The sequence below is a fragment of the Procambarus clarkii genome, chromosome 88, assembly GCF_040958095.1.
Source record: "Procambarus clarkii isolate CNS0578487 chromosome 88, FALCON_Pclarkii_2.0, whole genome shotgun sequence".
Classification (NCBI taxonomy): Eukaryota; Metazoa; Arthropoda; class Malacostraca; order Decapoda; family Cambaridae; genus Procambarus; species Procambarus clarkii.
The window spans coordinates 11,262,611-11,280,383 of record NC_091237.1 but is presented as its reverse complement, the minus strand read 5'-3'; the positions used below and the strand labels follow the sequence as shown (position 1 = coordinate 11,280,383).

Below are 17,773 nucleotides of genomic sequence, written 5' to 3'. Positions count from 1 at the left end.
TGGTTACTGTCAGTGGGATGTCTCCGGTACTCTCTACTCATACTCCTTACATTTGCATTGAGCATCTTTACATAATCGTTCTCATACCATTTTATTTTCTTCTTCTGATGGTTACTGCACCCAGTCGTACGGCACGGAAACTATGAGACAGTGTTCAATTTGGTTATTAAGGTCATCAACAAATGTATCAATGTCTTCTGGGATTTGGTATCCCGTGAACCAGTCACTCATCTTATTTATTAAGGGCGGCCTCATATCCGGTTCGATTGATAACCTTTTTCTTTCATTTGTCTCTTTCCTTCTCTTGCTCATGTCGACGGTGGTATTCAACGCCCAGTGGTCACTACATAAACTGTGCACAATGTGTATTCCGGCATCCGTGTCCTGTGCATTCAGCAGGAGAGCATAGTCCAATCTTCCTCCTCTGAGGTGAGTTGGCTGTTCATCACCCAGGACTCAAAGAGTTTCACTTCCCTTAACATAGTGACAGTTTCCGTCCATTGACATTGGGCTGATGACAGTTGGTATCAAAGTGTGGAAGCCTGATATTAAGATTACTGACCAGCAGGGTAGGTTCTTCGTTAGTAAATTCAGGTAGTGTGCCTACCTCCGCCGAGAACATATCACAGCCACACCAACGTGTTCCGATTTCCTTTCTGTACGTTGGTGAGGACGTCCAATGTGGTCTTGTCCGCGATCCATTGGCTGGTCTCGCTGACAAAGACCGTTCCTGCAGCCAGGTATTGATGAGGGTAGTTGAGAGAGAGGTCCGCTTTGTCCAGTTCTCATACGCGTTCTTGTAGTTTTTTCGAGGTCCTCCTTGCTCGAAAAGTAGAGCACAATATCGACTCCCTTTTGTCCAATGTCGATGGGTGTCACATTGGCTAGATTTTTGAGGACCTTCAGGAGGCCGTCCTTGTTGTATGCATGGTTTTTCTAGTTTTTTTTACTAGGTTTTTCTCATGATCTTCTACATCACCTTGAATGATGGAAAAGATCGTGAGAAAAAAGCTAGTAACATATCTGGAGAGAAGGGACTTCGTGACAACCCATCAATATGGGTTCAGGGAGGGTAAATCTTGCCTTATAGGGTTAATAGAATTCTACGATCAGGTGATAAAGATTAAGCAAGAAAGAGAAGGATGAGCAGACTGCATTTTTTTGGACTGTCGGAAAGCCTTTGACACAGTGTGTGTGTGTGTGTATAGAGGACATGTGGAAGCTGGTCAGAATTGCATTTCACCTTTGTAAACGCACATTAATAACGCTATGTAAAAGGGCACCTCGAACATTGTGTACATAGGACAGACGTAAATCTGTATTTATTTCTGTAGACTAGATTAGCACTACAGCAACCTTCTGTGATTGATTGTTCAATAAATCACTAAACTGTATGTTTAACAGATCTCTCACCCTGTCCATGGAGGACAGAAGAAAATGTATATATCCTGGTTAGCATTGTAAATATGTGGCCACGTCTGTGGTAAAAAATAATAATAAAAAAAAGGCCTTCACTCTCACTCTCCTATTTCTGTCTCTGACGTCTGTCTGTCCATCTATTTTTCCAGTCTGACTGACTGTGTCCGTGAATGTCTCTCGTCCGTCTTTTAACTAAGAGTTAGGGACCCAATTGGAACAGCTTATATGTTCAGAAATAAATGATCATAACTGTACATCAGGTCATTTAACAGCGTGAACTATGTCTTGGCGAAGAGTGGAGTACTTAACCGTGAGCCCGGAGTCATATCAGAGCAGCGGGTGAGAAAGTTGCTGACACTGCTCCCAACACCATCTGGAGACGGGTGAGCAACGCCAGCCAACCATTTGGACATCCAGTGGAAGACAGGCAGTGGGTTATCCAGTGGAAGATAGCCCCTTGGTCATCGAATGGAAGACACCCACTTGGTTATCCAATAAAAGACGGCCACTTGGCTATCCAGTAGAAGTGTGCCATGCAGATGAACAAGATCCTCATCACCTCATCACACCTTAGACTTGGTCGTCCAATGTTGATGTTGAAGCTTAATGTTGAATAGAATGTGAAAGTGCCATGTTTAAGTATGATGTTGAAGTGTGATTGACAGCATACCATGGAGGGCGGCCCCGTTCACCAGCGAAGTCATTTGTTTTTAACCTTCTTCGCCATAAACAATACTCATTTTCCGTTCATTCCCCGCGACGAAGGCGGGCGGGAGTCCGGGAGCCGCCAGCAGCCTCGTCCTGCTAGCTAGATGGCTGGGAACTCTCCCTGCCCACAGCCTATCGTGTGTCTTACCATACTAGTTTTTCCAGGAAACTTGGATCGCTGTGCGGGGGTATAATCGGGTCTTATACATTTATGTTAGGTTAATAGGTAAGGGTCTCTGCCCCCCCCCCCCCCTCCCCAGACGATTTCTTAAACGACGTCAAAACTGTTTAAATATCTTCCTAAAATGCTGTGAGAAGTTCTAACAGTCTTCGGAAATGTGTTAAAGCGGGTTAAAGATTGTACAAAATGTAGTAAATAAAGCTGTTTAAAGCATCTTCTAAAATGCTGTCAAAGATGTTTAAACGTCTAAAATGCTCCATAAAGTGTTTAAACGTCTTTGAAAATGCTGTCAAAAGTGATTAAACTACTTCTAAAATGCTGTCAACACTGTTTAAACGTTTTCTGTTATGCTATAGAAGTGTTTAACCGTCTATAATGCTATCAGAAAGGTTAAAGATTTTGTAAAATGCCGTTAAAATTGTATATAAAAATCTTCTAGGATGCTGTCAAAATATTTAAAAGCGTGGGAAAAAATGCTGTCAAAATTGTTTATACGTACTGTCAAATGTCGTCATAAACTTTAAGAGTTTACCATATTCATGACCGGCGTGTTATTTTTATATATGTACTAAACAGAAATCAACGGCAAAAATCACATTACTATCGTCTCGAACCGATTATTAAAATGGGTGTTGATTTCTGCCTAGCCTAGTGCCGAAGTCTGGCTCTCTCTCTCTATTATCTTTGTTATCTCTTCCATTTCTCCCTTTATTGATCCCCTCTCACTCTTTTTTCCCCCCTCTCTCGCTGTTCCACCTCTCCCTTCTCCTCACTCTCCCATCCTAGAGCGGGCTGAGGGCACCTGCTCCTCCCGCGGCTGGAGTGAAAGTGTTGTATATATATGTGAGGAGGAGCCGCGGTGGGGGTCAGTGCGGGTCTTGACGGCGACCATGGCGGACTGCGCAGCCTTCATCTCTACGGTCAGTCTCCTCACTACGGCTACCTCCACCTACCACCACAACCACCCACCTATCATCACAACCACCCACCTACCACCACAACCACCCATCATCACAACCACCCACCTACCACCACAACCACCCACCTACCACCACAACCACCCACCTATCATCACAACAACCCACCTACCACCACAACCACCCACCTACCACCACAACAACCGGGACAGCAGGGGGAAGGGCAGTAGAGTGGGGAAGGAGATTTACCCATCACTAACCACGTCATACATCAACCACCACTACCACCCATCTACCAGCCCCCCCCCCACTACCACCTAATTGCCTTTTATCCGGATGATTATACCATAATTGGTTTCTAATAAATCTCCACCAGTGGCGGTGTTCCACAGGGGAGTGCTGCTCTCTCCCGGGGGCGGTGTTATAGAGAGACAGGTCGTAACACATTTGTTGCAGCTCGTAACACATTTGTTGCAGGTCGTAACACACTTGTTGCAGGTCGTAACACACTTGTTGCAGGTCGTAACACACTTGTTGCAGGTCGTAACACACTTGTTGCAGGTCGTAACACACTTGTTGCAGGTCGTAACACACTTGTTGCAGGTCGTAACACACTTGTTGCAGGTCGTAACACACTTGTTGCAGGTCGTAACACACTTGTTGCAGGTCGTAACACACTTGTTGCAGGTCGTAACACACTTGTTGCCGCTCGTAACACACTTGTTGCCGCTCGTAACACACTTGTTGCCGCTCGTAACACACTTGTTGCCGCTCGTAACACACTTGTTGCCGCTCGTAACACACTTGTTGCCGCTCGTAACACACTTGTTGCCGCTCGTAACACACTTGTTGCCGCTCGTAACACACTTGTTGCCGCTCGTAACACACTTGTTGCCGCTCGTAACACACTTGTTGCCGCTCGTAACACACTTGTTGCCGCTCGTAACACACTTGTTGCCGCTCGTAACACACTTGTTGCCGCTCGTAACACACTTGTTGCCGCTCGTAACACACTTGTTGCCGCTCGTAACACACTTGTTGCCGCTCGTAACACACTTGTTGCAGTTCGTAACACACTTGTCGCAGCTCGTAACACTTGTTGCAGTTCGTAACACACTTGTCGCAGCTCGTAACACACTTGTCGCAGTTCGTAACACACTTGTCGCAGCTCGTAACACACTTGTCGCAGCTCGTAACACACTTGTCGCAGCTCGTAACATTTGTTGCAGTTCGTAACACACTTGTTGCAGTTCGTAACACACACATAACACACGCTACATAGACCATTTATTGCGATTCGCAAAAGAAAAAAATATTGCGAATTGCATCTCCAACCACAATCTTCTAACAGCATCCCAGACATCACAGCCTCAAGGATCTGACCTGGAAACCGTTCCGGTAAGCGGCTTCCAGAGTGGCCTTTCAGAATGTTGGGTTTGTCATCATTTGTCAATAGCTATTTCACCCTGTCCACGAAGGACAGAAGAAAATGTATATATGTTGGTTAGCATTGTAAATGTATGGCCACGTCTGTGGTAGAAAATAATAATAATAATAATAATAATAATAATAATAATAATAATAATAATAAACTAAGTTTGATCAGGCCAACAAAAGTATCGTGCGATATTGTTCAGAACTGAGGACTCATCTGTGTGTACTCATCTAGTTGTGCTTGCGGCGGTTGAGCTCTGGCTCTCTGGTCCCGCCTCTCAACTGTCAATCAACTGGTGCGTTTCCCTTCAAAACATAAATCTGGATCCAATTAAGAGAAATCCTCAGCCAATCAGGTCACAGGATCTCGCAGCCAATGATTTTACACTGAGGTACAGTGGGGGGGGGGGGTAGGGAATTATCAGGGGAAAAGCGCCAAACCATTATGGCTATGTAACACTGGCAAGGAGTCAGGATAAGGATTTGGTGATGGGACGGGGGGGAAGGAATGGTGCCCAACCACTTGGACGGTCGGGAATTGAACGCCGACCTGTATGAAGCGAGACCGTCACCCTACCGTCCATAGTCACTGATAGGTAAGCACTGATAAGCAAGCACTGACAGATAAGCACTGATAGGTAAGATACATGATCACTACCTATAAAATTCATGATCAATTCATATAAGAGGACTTGACAGGGTAGATAAAGATAAACTGTTTAGCACGGGTGGTACGCGAACAAGGGGACACAGGTGGAGACTGAGTACCCAAATGAGCCACAGGGACGTTAGAAAGAACTTTTTCAGTGTCAGAATAGTTAACAGATGGAATGCATGTGGTAGAGGCTGACTCCATACACAGATTCAAATGTAGATATGGTAGAGCCCAATAGGCTCAGGAATCTGTACACCAGTTGATTGACGGTTGAGAGGCGGGACCAAAGAGCCAGAGCTCAACCCCAGCAAGTACAACTAGGCGAGTACTGATAGGTAACCACAATAGATTATAATACGGCAAATTATGGGTAGCATTCGGGAACCTATACCCCTGGTGGGCAAGAGGGAGCTATACCCCTGGTGGGCAAGAGGGAGCTATACCCCTGGTGGGCAAGAGGGAGCTATACCCCTGGTGGGCAAGAGGGAACTATACCCCTGGTGGGCAAGTGGGAGCTATACCCCTGGTGGGCAAGAGGGAGCTATACCCCTGGTGGGCAGGAGGGAACTATACCCCTGGTGGGCAGGAGGGAACTATACCCCTGGTGGGCAAGAGGGAGCTATACCCCTGGTGGGCAGGAGGGAACTATACCCCTGGTGGGCAAGAGGGAGCTATACCCCTGGTGGGGCAAGAGGGAACTATACCCCTGGTGGGGCAAGAGGGAACTATACCCCTGGTGGGGCAAGAGGGAACTATACCCCTGGTGGGGCAAGAGGGAACTATACCCCTGGTGGGGCAAGAGGGAACTATACCCCTGGTGGGGCAAGAGGGAACTATACCCCTGGTGGGGCAAGAGGGAACTATACCCCTGGTGGGGCAAGAGGGAACTATACCCCTGGTGGGGCAAGAGGGAACTATACCCCTGGTGGGCAGGAGGGAGCTATACCCCTGGTGGGCAGGAGGGAGCTATACCCCCTAGTGGGCAGGAGGGAGCTATACCCCTGGTGGGCAGGAGGGAACTATACCCCTGGTGGGGCAAGAGGGAACTATACCCCTGGTGGGGCAAGAGGGAGCTATACCCCTGGTGGGCAGGAGGGAACTATACCCCTGGTGGGGCAAGAGGGAACTATACCCCTGGTGGGCAAGAGGGAGCTATACCCCTGGTGGGCAAGAGGGTCGGCCGAAGTTAAATGTAGAAATATTAGCATTTACAGACACCCATGAACATCAGAAGCCCCGGGCAACGCCGGGTAACCTTACTTATACATCATGAAAATAACAATATCCAACAAAATTAAGTCAATTTCTTTACTTTTAATAACAAAACAAAATCCCTCCATCTACCGCTTACCAAAACAAGAATAATGGTCGAAAAAACGATAAATAGGAAGAGAACAGAGCAGGAGACGGTAAATAAGGTGTTAGAGGGATTCGAACCCTCCCGAGGCAACGATCCGGCGCCAAAACGCAGCCCTTGATCCCTTACACCCCTAATTATTTGATGCGCTTTTGTTTCCTCGTTATCTGATGCCTTTTGGAGTTAGAGATTTGTAGAACTTGTAAAAGAAATTATTAGTTAATGTACAGAGTTGGAGGTTGTTGACCGTAGAGGAGAAAATGGTGAGGTATGAGAACTTCCCATGTTGACTGTGGCTGGTGGTCCTGTGAGTGGTCACGGTGGTCCTGTGAGTGGTCACGGTGGTCCTGTCAGTGGTCACGGTGGTCCTGTCAGTGGTCACGGTGGTCCTGTCAGTGGTCACGGTGGTCCTGTGAGTGGTCACGGTGGTCCTGTGAGTGGTCACGGTGGTCCTGTCAGTGGTCACGGTGGTCCTGTCAGTGGTCACGGTGGTCCTGTGAGTGGTCACGGTGGTCCTGTCAGTGGTCACGGCGGTCCTGTCAGTGGTCACGGTGGTCCAGTCAGTGGTCACGGTGGTCCTGTGAGTGGTCACGGTGGTCCTGTGAGTGGTCACGGTGGTCCTGTGAGTGGTCACGGTGGTCCTGTCAGTGGTCACGGTGGTCCTGTCAGTGGTCACGGCGGTCCTGTCAGTGGTCACGGTGGTCCTGTGAGTGGTCACGGTGGTCCTGTCAGTGGTCACGGTGGTCCTGTCAGTGGTCACGGTGGTCCTGTCAGTGGTCACGGTGGTCCTGTGAGTGGTCACGGCGGTCCTGTCAGTGGTCACGGTGGTCCTGTCAGTGGTCACGGTGGTCCTGTCAGTGGTCACGGCGGTCCTGTCAGTGGTCACGGTGGTCTTGTCAGTGGTCACGGTGGTCCTGTCAGTGGTCACGGTGGTCCTGTCAGTGGTCACGGTGGTCTTGTCAGTGGTCACGGTGATCCTGTCAGTGGTCACGGTGGTCCTGTCAGTGGTCACGGTGGTCCTGTCAGTGGTCACGGTGGTCCTGTCAGTGGTCACGGCGGTCCTGTCAGTGGTCACGGCGGTCCTGTCAGTGGCCACGGTGGTCCTGTCAGTGGTCACGGTGGTCCTGTGAGAGGCCCGGGGGGTCCTGTGAGAGGCCGGGGGGTCCTGTGAGAGGCCGGGGGGTCCTGTGAGAGGCCGGGGGGTCTTGTGAGAGGCCGAGTGGTCTTGTGAGAGGCCGGGGGGTCTTGTGAGAGGCCGGGGGGTCTTGTGAGAGGCCGGGGGTCCTGTGAGAGGCCGGGGGGGGTCTTGTGAGAGGCCGGGGGGGGGGGGTCTTGTGAGAGGCCGGGGGGGGGTCTTGTGAGAGGCCGGGGGGGGGGGGGTCTTGTGAGAGCCCGGGGGGGGGTCTTGTGAGAGGCCGGGTGGCGTGTGAGAGTCGTGGTGGGCGTGTGAGAGTCGTGGTGGGCGTGTGAGAGGCCTGGTGGGCGTGAGAGAGGCCTGGTGGGCGTGAGAGAGGCCTGGTGGGCGTGTGAGAGGCCTGGTGGGCGTGTGAGAGGCGTGGTTGTCTTGTGAGAAACCGAGTGGTCACCTGTTATCTGCCGCTGTTACCGATCACAGAGTAAAACAATTACAAGGGAGAGCGTGCAGCCTTTGCAGTAACTTATAAACACAAATACCACATTTTTCAGGAAGCGACATACACGTGCGGGAAGACATGTGCTTCTAGTTCTTGCTCCTCTTAAGGGAGGATTTTAAGAACATAAGAACAAAGGCAACTGCAGAAGGCCTATTGGCCCATACGAGGCAGCTCCTATCTATAACCACCCAATCCCACTCATATACTTGTCCAACCTGCGCTTGAAACAATCAAGGGACCCCACCTCCACCACGTTAAGCGGCAATTGGTTCCACAAATCAACAACCCTATTACTGAACCAGTATTTACCCAAGTCTTTCCTAAATCTAAACTTATCCAATTTACACCCATTGTTTCGTGTTCTGTCTTGTGTTGATACTTTTAATACCCTATTAATATCCCCTTTGTTATGTCCATTCACCCACTTGTAAACCATACGAGACGGCTCGTACGGCTCATAGTTCATATGAAACGGCTCCTATTGGCCCATACGGACATAAGAACAAAGGCAACTGCAGAAGGCCTATTGGCCCATACGAGGCAGCTCCTATTTATAAACCACCCAATCCCACTTATATACATGTCCAACCCGCGCTTGAAACAATCGAAGGACCCCACCTCCACCACGTTACGGGGTAATTGGTTCCACAAATCAACAACCCTGTTATCGAACCAGTATTTATGCACAGTCAAATCCATTCATATATGTCTAGCCTACGTTGGAAACAATTCATCGATCCCAAATTCTGCTGATTGTTCTGCTGCCTAGGTGACTCTGTAAGGATTCATGAGCCAAGCTTTATAGATTACACCATAAAGTGGGATGCTCCACAGCCTCAATACCCAGCCCAACCAACTCAAAAGCTAACAAACAATCCAATTGGGACAGCCCCTCCCTCATGGATATGGCAGATACAGCTTTCCTCGATGCAATGACACTGTTCCATAACATTGCTTTCCTTATTGTCGTTAATGATCTCATAAAGGAACAAATCCACAAGGGCCGCGACGAGGACTCGAACCCGCGTTTTTCTCTCTTATTATAAGAACATAAGAACAAAGGTAACTGCAGAAGGCCATTTCTTCTATGGAAGAAATGAAATGTATGCTCGTGATGGGGTGCATCTATCGAGAGCTGGGGTTGTTGCTGTTGCGAACTCGCTAGAAGAAGTGGTTAGAGGTGTTTGTTTGGGTTTAAACTGTTAGTAGATAGAGGTATGGGAATTGATTTGGAGGAAGGAGGTAATAAAAGTATGTGTTTGTGGGAGAAAGGAATTGGCAAAACGATCAGGGAAAGAGAAGGTCCGCAAAATAACAATTCACTTAGGGTATATTACACTAACAGTAGAAGTCTAAGAAATAGAATTAACGAATTAAATGCTCTTGTCTGCACAGAAAAAATAGATATTATTGCACTTACCGAAACGTGGATGAATGTAGAAAATAGAGAACTATTAGCTGAATATCAAATATATGGATTTAAACTATTTCACACAGATAGATATATTAGACGAGGAGGTGGAGTAGCCATATATGTTAGGGACAATTTGAAATGTAGTCTCAAAGAGGGAATCAAAACAGAGCCACACACAGAAACTATTTGGATTGAATTAAACGAAAAAGCTAATAATATTATAATGAGTAATATATAGGCCACCAAATTTAGACAGAATGGAAGCAAAGCATCTATGGGATGAAATATCTAGAGCATCTAGATCTAACAGTATTTATGTCATGGGTGACTTTAATTTTAGCGGAATAAACTGGTTGAACAAAACAGGGAATAGTGAAGCAGAAGATTTTCTAGAATTAATTGACGATTGCTTTCTTACGCAACACATTAAGGAACCAACACGGGAAAATAATATTTTAGATTTAGTGTTAACTAACAGGGAAACGCAAATTAATGACATCGAAATAGGGAGTGAGCTAGGGAGCAGTGATCACAAAGAAATCAGATTTAGCATAGAATGGAATAGACCAGTAGGAGAAAATTCTGTTAACGTGCCAGATTTTCGAAAAGCTGATTTTAATAGCCTAAGAAATTTTTTGGGTCAAATTGATTGGAAAGGCTTGGGTATGGGGTGTGGGCCGGTCTTGGAGCGAGACATGAACCCAGCGATAGGTGACTTAAATGGGGATTTCGATGTGGATTCAATATATAACTTATTTAAGAATATTCTAAACAAAGCACAGGAACGTAGTATACCATACAAATTGAATAGATCGTATACTAATGACCCAAAGTGGATAACAAAGAATTTGAAGAACCTTATAGGTAAAAAGAGAGCTTGGTACAAAAGGATTAAAAATGGGGAGGTCACTTTAGAACAGGAATTCGTACAACTGGTTAGAAATGTTAAAAAAGAGATAAGGAAAGCAAAAAGAAACTATGAAGTTCGCATAGCAGGGCAAGCAAAGACAAATCCTAAAGGGTTTTTTCAGTTATATCGTACTAAGACTAGGGAAAGGATAGGTCCATTAAAAACTGTGACAGGTCAAATAACAGATAGTGATGAAGAGATGAGTAGTATTTTTAATAAATATTTTGTATCTGTATTTACTAAAGAGGAACTTAACAATATGCCTTCAGCCGAACAAGTCTATGTGGGTGGGGACGAGGACAGGTTGACGAGTTTAGCAGTTACCAGGGAGGATGTTCTTAAACAAATAGTAAAACTCAAACCAAACAAATCCCCAGGGCCGGATGAAGTGTTTGCTAGGGTGCTTAAAGAATGCAAAGAGGAGCTTTGTGACCCACTGTCAACCATATTTAATAAATCAATAGAGTCAGGCAGAGTACCAGAGTTTTGGAAAGTTGCTAATGTGATACCAGTTTTTAAGAAAGGAGATAGATCACTTGCGTCTAACTATCGACCAATTAGCCTAACGTCTATTGTGGGAAAGTTACTCGAATCTATAATAGCAAATAAAATTCGTCTTCATCTTGAAAAACATAAATTAATAATTGAGTCGCAACATGGTTTTATAAATGGCCGTTCATGTTTAACAAATTTGTTATCTTTTTATTCTAGCATTGTTGAGGCAGTTGATAGTGGTAAGGATTGCGATGTTGTATACCTTGACTTTAGCAAAGCTTTTGATACAGTGCCACATGAAAGACTGATTAAAAAGATAGAGTCTCATGGTATTGGGGGTGCTATATTAAGCTGGATTAGGGCATGGCTATACCAAAGGAAACAGAGTTAGTATAAATGGAATAAAGTCAGAGTGGGAAAATGTTGTAAGTGGAGTGCCTCAAGGCTCTGTCCTGGGACCTCTGTTGTTTATAATATATATAAATGATTTAGATTCAGGTTTGAGTAGCAACATTTGCAAATTTGCCGATGATACGAAAATCGGTAGGGAAATTAATTCGGAGGAGGACTCACTATCACTTCAAGTTGATCTAGATAGGGTTTTGAAATGGTCAAAGGATTGGCAGATGCAGTTTAATGCTGATAAATGTAAAGTTCTGAGGTTAGGTAATGATGATAGAGTTACAAGATACGAGCTAGATGGTGTTGTGATTGCGAAGTCGGATTGCGAAAGGGATCTGGGAGTTATGATTAGTAAGAATTTAAAACAAAAGGATCAATGCATAAATGTTCGTAATAAGGCAAATCGGACACTTGGATTTATTAATCGCAGCGTTAGTAACAAGACACCTGGTGTGGTTCTCAAGCTATATCTTGCTCTAGTTAGGCCCCATTTAGATTATGCAGTTCAGTTTTGGTCGCCATATTATAGAATGGATATAAATTCACTTGAACGTGTCCAGCGTAGGATGACTAAGTTAATTCCCCAAATTAGAAATCTTTCATATGAAGAAAGATTAACAAAGCTTAAGTTGCATTCACTGGAAAGGCGAAGAGTTAGGGGTGACATGATAGAGGTTTACAAGTGGATGAATGGACATAACCGGGGGGATATTAATAGGGTATTAAAAGTATCAACACAGGACAGAACACGAAACAATGGATATAAATTGGATAAGTTTAGATTTAGGAAAGACTTGGGTAAATACTGGTTCAGTAACAGGGTTGTTGATTTGTGGAACCAATTGCCGCGTAACATTGTGGAGGTGGGGTCCCTCGATTGTTTCAAGCACGGGTTGGACAAGTATATGAGTGGGATTGGGTGGTTATAGAATAGGAGCTGCCTCGTATGGGCCAACAGGCCTTCTGCAGTTGCCTTTGTTCTTATGTTCTTATGTTCTTATGTTCAGAAGGCCTATTGGCCCATACGAGGCAGCTCCTATTCTATAACCACCCAATCCCACTCATATACTTGTCCAACCCGTGCTTGAAACAATCGAGGGACCCCACCTCCACAATGTTACGCGGCAATTGGTTCCACAAATCAACAACCCTGTTACTGAACCAGTATTTACCCAAGTCTTTCCTAAATCTAAACTTATCCAATTTATATCCATTGTTTCGTGTTCTGTCCTGTGTTGATACTTTTAATACCCTATTAATATCCCCCCGGTTATGTCCATACATCCACTTGTAAACCTCTATCATGTCACCCCTAACTCTTCGCCTTTCCAGTGAATGCAACTTAAGCTTTGTTAATCTTTCTTCATATGAAAGATTTCTAATTTGGGGAATTAACTTAGTCATCCTACGCTGGACACGTTCAAGTGAATTTATATCCATTCTATAATATGGCGACCAAAACTGAACTGCATAATCTAAATGGGGCCTAACTAGAGCAAGATATAGCTTGAGAACCACACCAGGTGTCTTGTTACTAACGCTGCGATTAATAAATCCAAGTGTCCGATTTGCCTTATTACGAACATTTATGCATTGATCCTTTTGTTTTAAATTCTTACTAATCATAACTCCCAGATCCCTTTCGCAATCCGACTTCGCAATCACAACACCATCTAGCTCGTATCTTGTAACTCTATCATCATTACCTAACCTCAGAACTTTACATTTATCAGCATTAAACTGCATCTGCCAATCCTTTGACCATTTCAAAACCCTATCTAGATCAACTTGAAGTGATAGTGAGTCCTCCTCCGAATTAATTTCCCTACCGATTTTCGTATCATCGGCAAATTTGCAAATGTTGCTACTCAAACCTGAATCTAAATCATTTATATATATTATAAACAACAGAGGTCCCAGGACAGAGCCTTGAGGCACTCCACTTACAACATTTTCCCACTCTGACTTGATTCCATTTATACTAACTCTCTGTTTCCTTTGGTATAGCCATGCCCTAATCCAGCTTAATATAGCACCCCCAATACCATGAGACTCTATTTTTTTAATCAGTCTTTCATGTGGCACTGTATCAAAAGCTTTGCTAAAGTCAAGGTATACAACATCGCAATCCTTACCACTATCAACTGCCTCAACAATGCTAGAATAAAAAGATAACAAATTTGTTAAACATGAACGGCCATTTATAAAACCATGTTGCGACTCAATTATTAATTTATGTTTTTCAAGATGAAGACGAATTTTATTTGCTATTATAGATTCGAGTAACTTTCCCACAATAGACGTTAGGCTAATTGGTCGATAGTTAGACGCAAGTGATCTATCTCCTTTCTTAAAAACTGGTATCACATTAGCAACTTTCCAAAACTCTGGCACTCTGCCTGACTCTATTGATTTATTAAATATGGTTGACAGTGGGTCACAAAGCTCCTCTTTGCATTCTTTAAGCACCCTAGCAAACACTTCATCCGGCCCTGGGGATTTGTTTGGTTTGAGTTTTACTATTTGTTTAAGAACATCCTCCCTGGTAACGGCTAAACTCGTCAACCTGTCCTCGTCCCCACCCACATAGACTTGTTCGGCTGAAGGCATATTGTTAAGTTCCTCTTTAGTAAATACAGATACAAAATATTTATTAAAAATACTACTCATCTCTTCATCACTATCTGTTATTTGACCTGTCTCAGTTTTTAATGGACCTATCCTTTCCCTAGTCTTAGTACGATATAACTGAAAAAACCCTTTAGGATTTGTCTTTGCTTGCCCTGCTATGCGAACTTCATAGTTCCTTTTTGCTTTCCTTATCTCTTTTTTAACATTTCTAACCAGTTGTACGAATTCCTGTTCTAAAGTGACCTCCCCATTTTTAATCCTTTTGTACCAAGCTCTCTTTTTACCTATAAGGTTCTTCAAATTCTTTGTTATCCACTTTGGGTCATTAGTATACGATCTATTCAATTTGTATGGTATACTACGTTCCTGTGCTTTGTTTATTATACCTTTACTTGCGGTGGGGAAGCTCTGGCTCTTTGGTCCCGCCTCTCAACTGTCAGTCAACTGGTGTATAGGTTCCTGAGCCTACTGGGCTCTATCATACCTATATTTGAAACTGTGTATGGAGTCAGCCTCTACCACTGTGTATGTGCCACAGTGCCAGACGCACGATGAAACAACATTCCTTTCTCCAGACAAGTAATTATAATTATATAGTTATTATTATGGTAACTGAGGCAAGAGCAGAGTGTGAAGCCAAGGTGATGCTCTGCTTCATTGTTCAATTCCGCAACTGCTGCTCTATTTATGGCTCTACTTCCATCACACTTCCAGTAATGCAAACAGTGTAGTCATGATGACCAGAGGTAAGGACCCCAACACTGGCCAGAGGCAAGGACCTCACAGATGGTCCGTTACCCAACACTGGTCAGAGACAAGGACCTCACAGATGGTCCGTTACCCAACACTGGCCAGAGGCAAGGACCTCACAGATGGTCCGTTACCCAACACTGGCCAGAGGCAAGGACCTCACAGATGGTCCGTTACCCAACACTGGCCAGAGGCAAGGACCTCACAGATGGTCCGTTACCCAACACTGGCCAGAGGCAAGGACCTCACAGATGGTCCGTTACCCAACACTGGTCAGAGACAAGGACCTCACAGATGGTCCGTTACCCAACACTGGCCAGAGACAAGGACCTCCCAGATGGTCCGTTACCCAACACTGGTCAGAGACAAGGACTTCCCAGATGGTCCGTTACCCATATCCTGATAGACAATATAAGCCTTGCTAGACCTATACAAGAGGAAGTCTGTGTAACCTGACTCTAGGAATATGCCGAGTGCTTGCCTACAAACACACAACGTAATGCTCCCCTATTGTCACCTCATTACAACTTGTTTAAAGTTTTTTATGACGTGTTAGACTGTTGTTGCAACTTGTTGGAGGGTGTTGCAACTTGTTCGAACATTGTAGCAACGTGTTAGTTTCGTGGTGTGTATGACGGGTCGACGTAACACCAACACCTGTCCACAAATGTGGTGATCTCACAGATGTTAACAACTACAGACCTATATCAATCCTGCCAAACTTGTCAAAATTTTTTGAAAAACTAATCTATAAGCAGCTTTACTCATATCTAGCCAAACTCAATATACTTAGCCCTTGCCAATATGGTTTCAGGCCCAAAAAAAAACACTAACGATGCACTTATTAGTATGCTTAACTCGATTCATACAGCTCTTGATAAAAATGAGTTCCCTGTTGGGTTATTTGTGGACCTGCGTAAAGCTTTCGATACTGTCAACCACCAAAACCTTCTTCTTAAATTACATCATTATGGTGTCAGAGGACACTCCCTACAATACCTCAAATCCTACCTTACTGACAGGCTCCAATGTGTTTCTGTGAATAATACAATTTCGCCCACCCTACCCATCAACATTGGTGTTCCCCAGGGCAGCATACTTGGCCCTCTCCTCTTTCTCATCTACATTAATGACCTTCCAAATGCCTCCCAACACCTCAAACCAATCCTATTTGCTGACGACACAACCTTCATTTACTCCAGTCCTGATCCCCTTGCTCTAAATGCCACAGTAAATACTGAGCTAAATAAAGTCCATCTGTGGCTAACTGCCAACAAACTCACCCTTAACATTGACAAAACTTTCTATATTCTGTTTGGCAATAAATCCTCTAATCAAATAAATCTCAAAATAAACAATACCCAAATTTGTAACAAATTAGATGGCAAATTCCTTGGCATTCTCATTGACCACAAGCTGAATTTCCAGGGACACATTCTAAACATATCAAAAAAAGTTTCAAAAACTGTGGGCATTCTTTCTAAGATCAGATATTATGTACCACGCCCTGCCCTGGTGACTCTCTATTACTCCCTTATCTATCCATATCTCAACTATGGTATTTGTGCTTGGGGCTCTACTACCCAAAATCACTTACGTCCTCTAATTACTCAACACAAAGCTGCTATTAGGACAATATCCAACTCTGGCCCCAGACATCACTCGGTACCCCTATTCAAATCCCTGAATATGTTAGACATTAAGTCACTGCACATTCTCTCATGTGTACTATACATATACAAAACGCTAAATTGTAATGCCAATCCTGATCTCAAAAGCTTCATAGAAGGTTGTAACAGAACCCATGAGCACCACACCAGAAATAAATACAGTTTTGATATTCCTAGAGTACGACTTAATCAAACCAGAAATGCTCTACAAATCAAGGGGCCCAGGATGTGGAATGACCTTCCCAACCATGTTAAAGACAGTACCTCTCTCAACCAGTTTAAGTTAAAAACGAAGCTATACCTAATAAATTCCCTGTAACCTACCTTACCTCTCTATTGTCAACCCATGTATGTTTTTTGTTTTTTTTTTGTTTTACAAATCAACGCTGTTTTAATGTAATTTTCTGTAATAATTTGTAATTGTATTTGTGCTGTTTTTTCAACAATGTTCCCCCCTCTTTTACCTCTATTTTTATTTGTACTCAACGCATTTTTTTTCTTTTTACCCATTAGTTTTAAGCTTTAGTCAGTAGTGTTTTTTCCTGCCCGAAACGCTTTGCGTAATAGTGGCTTTAGGCATTGTATGTACTAGCTCTATCTATAAAGCCAACAAACTTTGTAAAATCTCTTTATGTATGTACCTTTGCCTAAATAAAAATTATTATTATTATTATTATTAACAGTTCCTCTCTGAGGACTTGAGGGGAAATATTTCATACATTCTGACACAACAGCTTTATCTCTATCATCTCTAACATGTAAACAATAATACAAGGACCGGGTTGAGTGCACACACTTCCCCAAAGACACCACCACAAAAGCCACTTCTAGTTACGGGATTACGATAGAATGTAGTGCAAGATTTCACGCGGCAGATTTAAGAGTTGCACATGGTAGCCAAGATTGGCTTAGTTTCATAGCCAAGTCATCAGCTGTACTGAAGCAATCATGTCATCTGGAGTTGCTACTGTCTCAAATACTGTCAGGTAGATATCCTTGACACTCCAAGAGCTACAGAGTCCAAAGGATACCTAATCAACCAGGCTGTGATTCATACGTCAGGCTGAGAGCAGTCGCGTCCAACAGCCTGGTTGACCAGTCCAGCAACGAGGAGGCCTGGTCGACGACCGGGCCGCGGGGACGCTAAGCCCCGGAAGCACCTCAAGGTAACCTCAAGGTCATGAAATTTGGTATTA

At 44.3% G+C, this 17,773-nt stretch overlaps 1 protein-coding gene across 1 annotated transcript in view; it reads left to right on the top strand.

Moving 5' to 3' along the window:
- Nucleotides 1-3,040: 3,040 nt before the first annotated feature.
- Nucleotides 3,041-17,773, top strand: part of LOC123745736 (uncharacterized) — a 30,259-nt gene continuing 15,526 nt past the window's right edge. Inside the window, exon 1 of the mRNA XM_069317467.1 lies at nt 3,041-3,228. Within this exon, the coding sequence (XP_069173568.1) occupies nt 3,199-3,228 (30 nt within the window). The 5' untranslated portion in view covers nt 3,041-3,198. The remainder of the gene's footprint in view (nt 3,229-17,773) is intronic.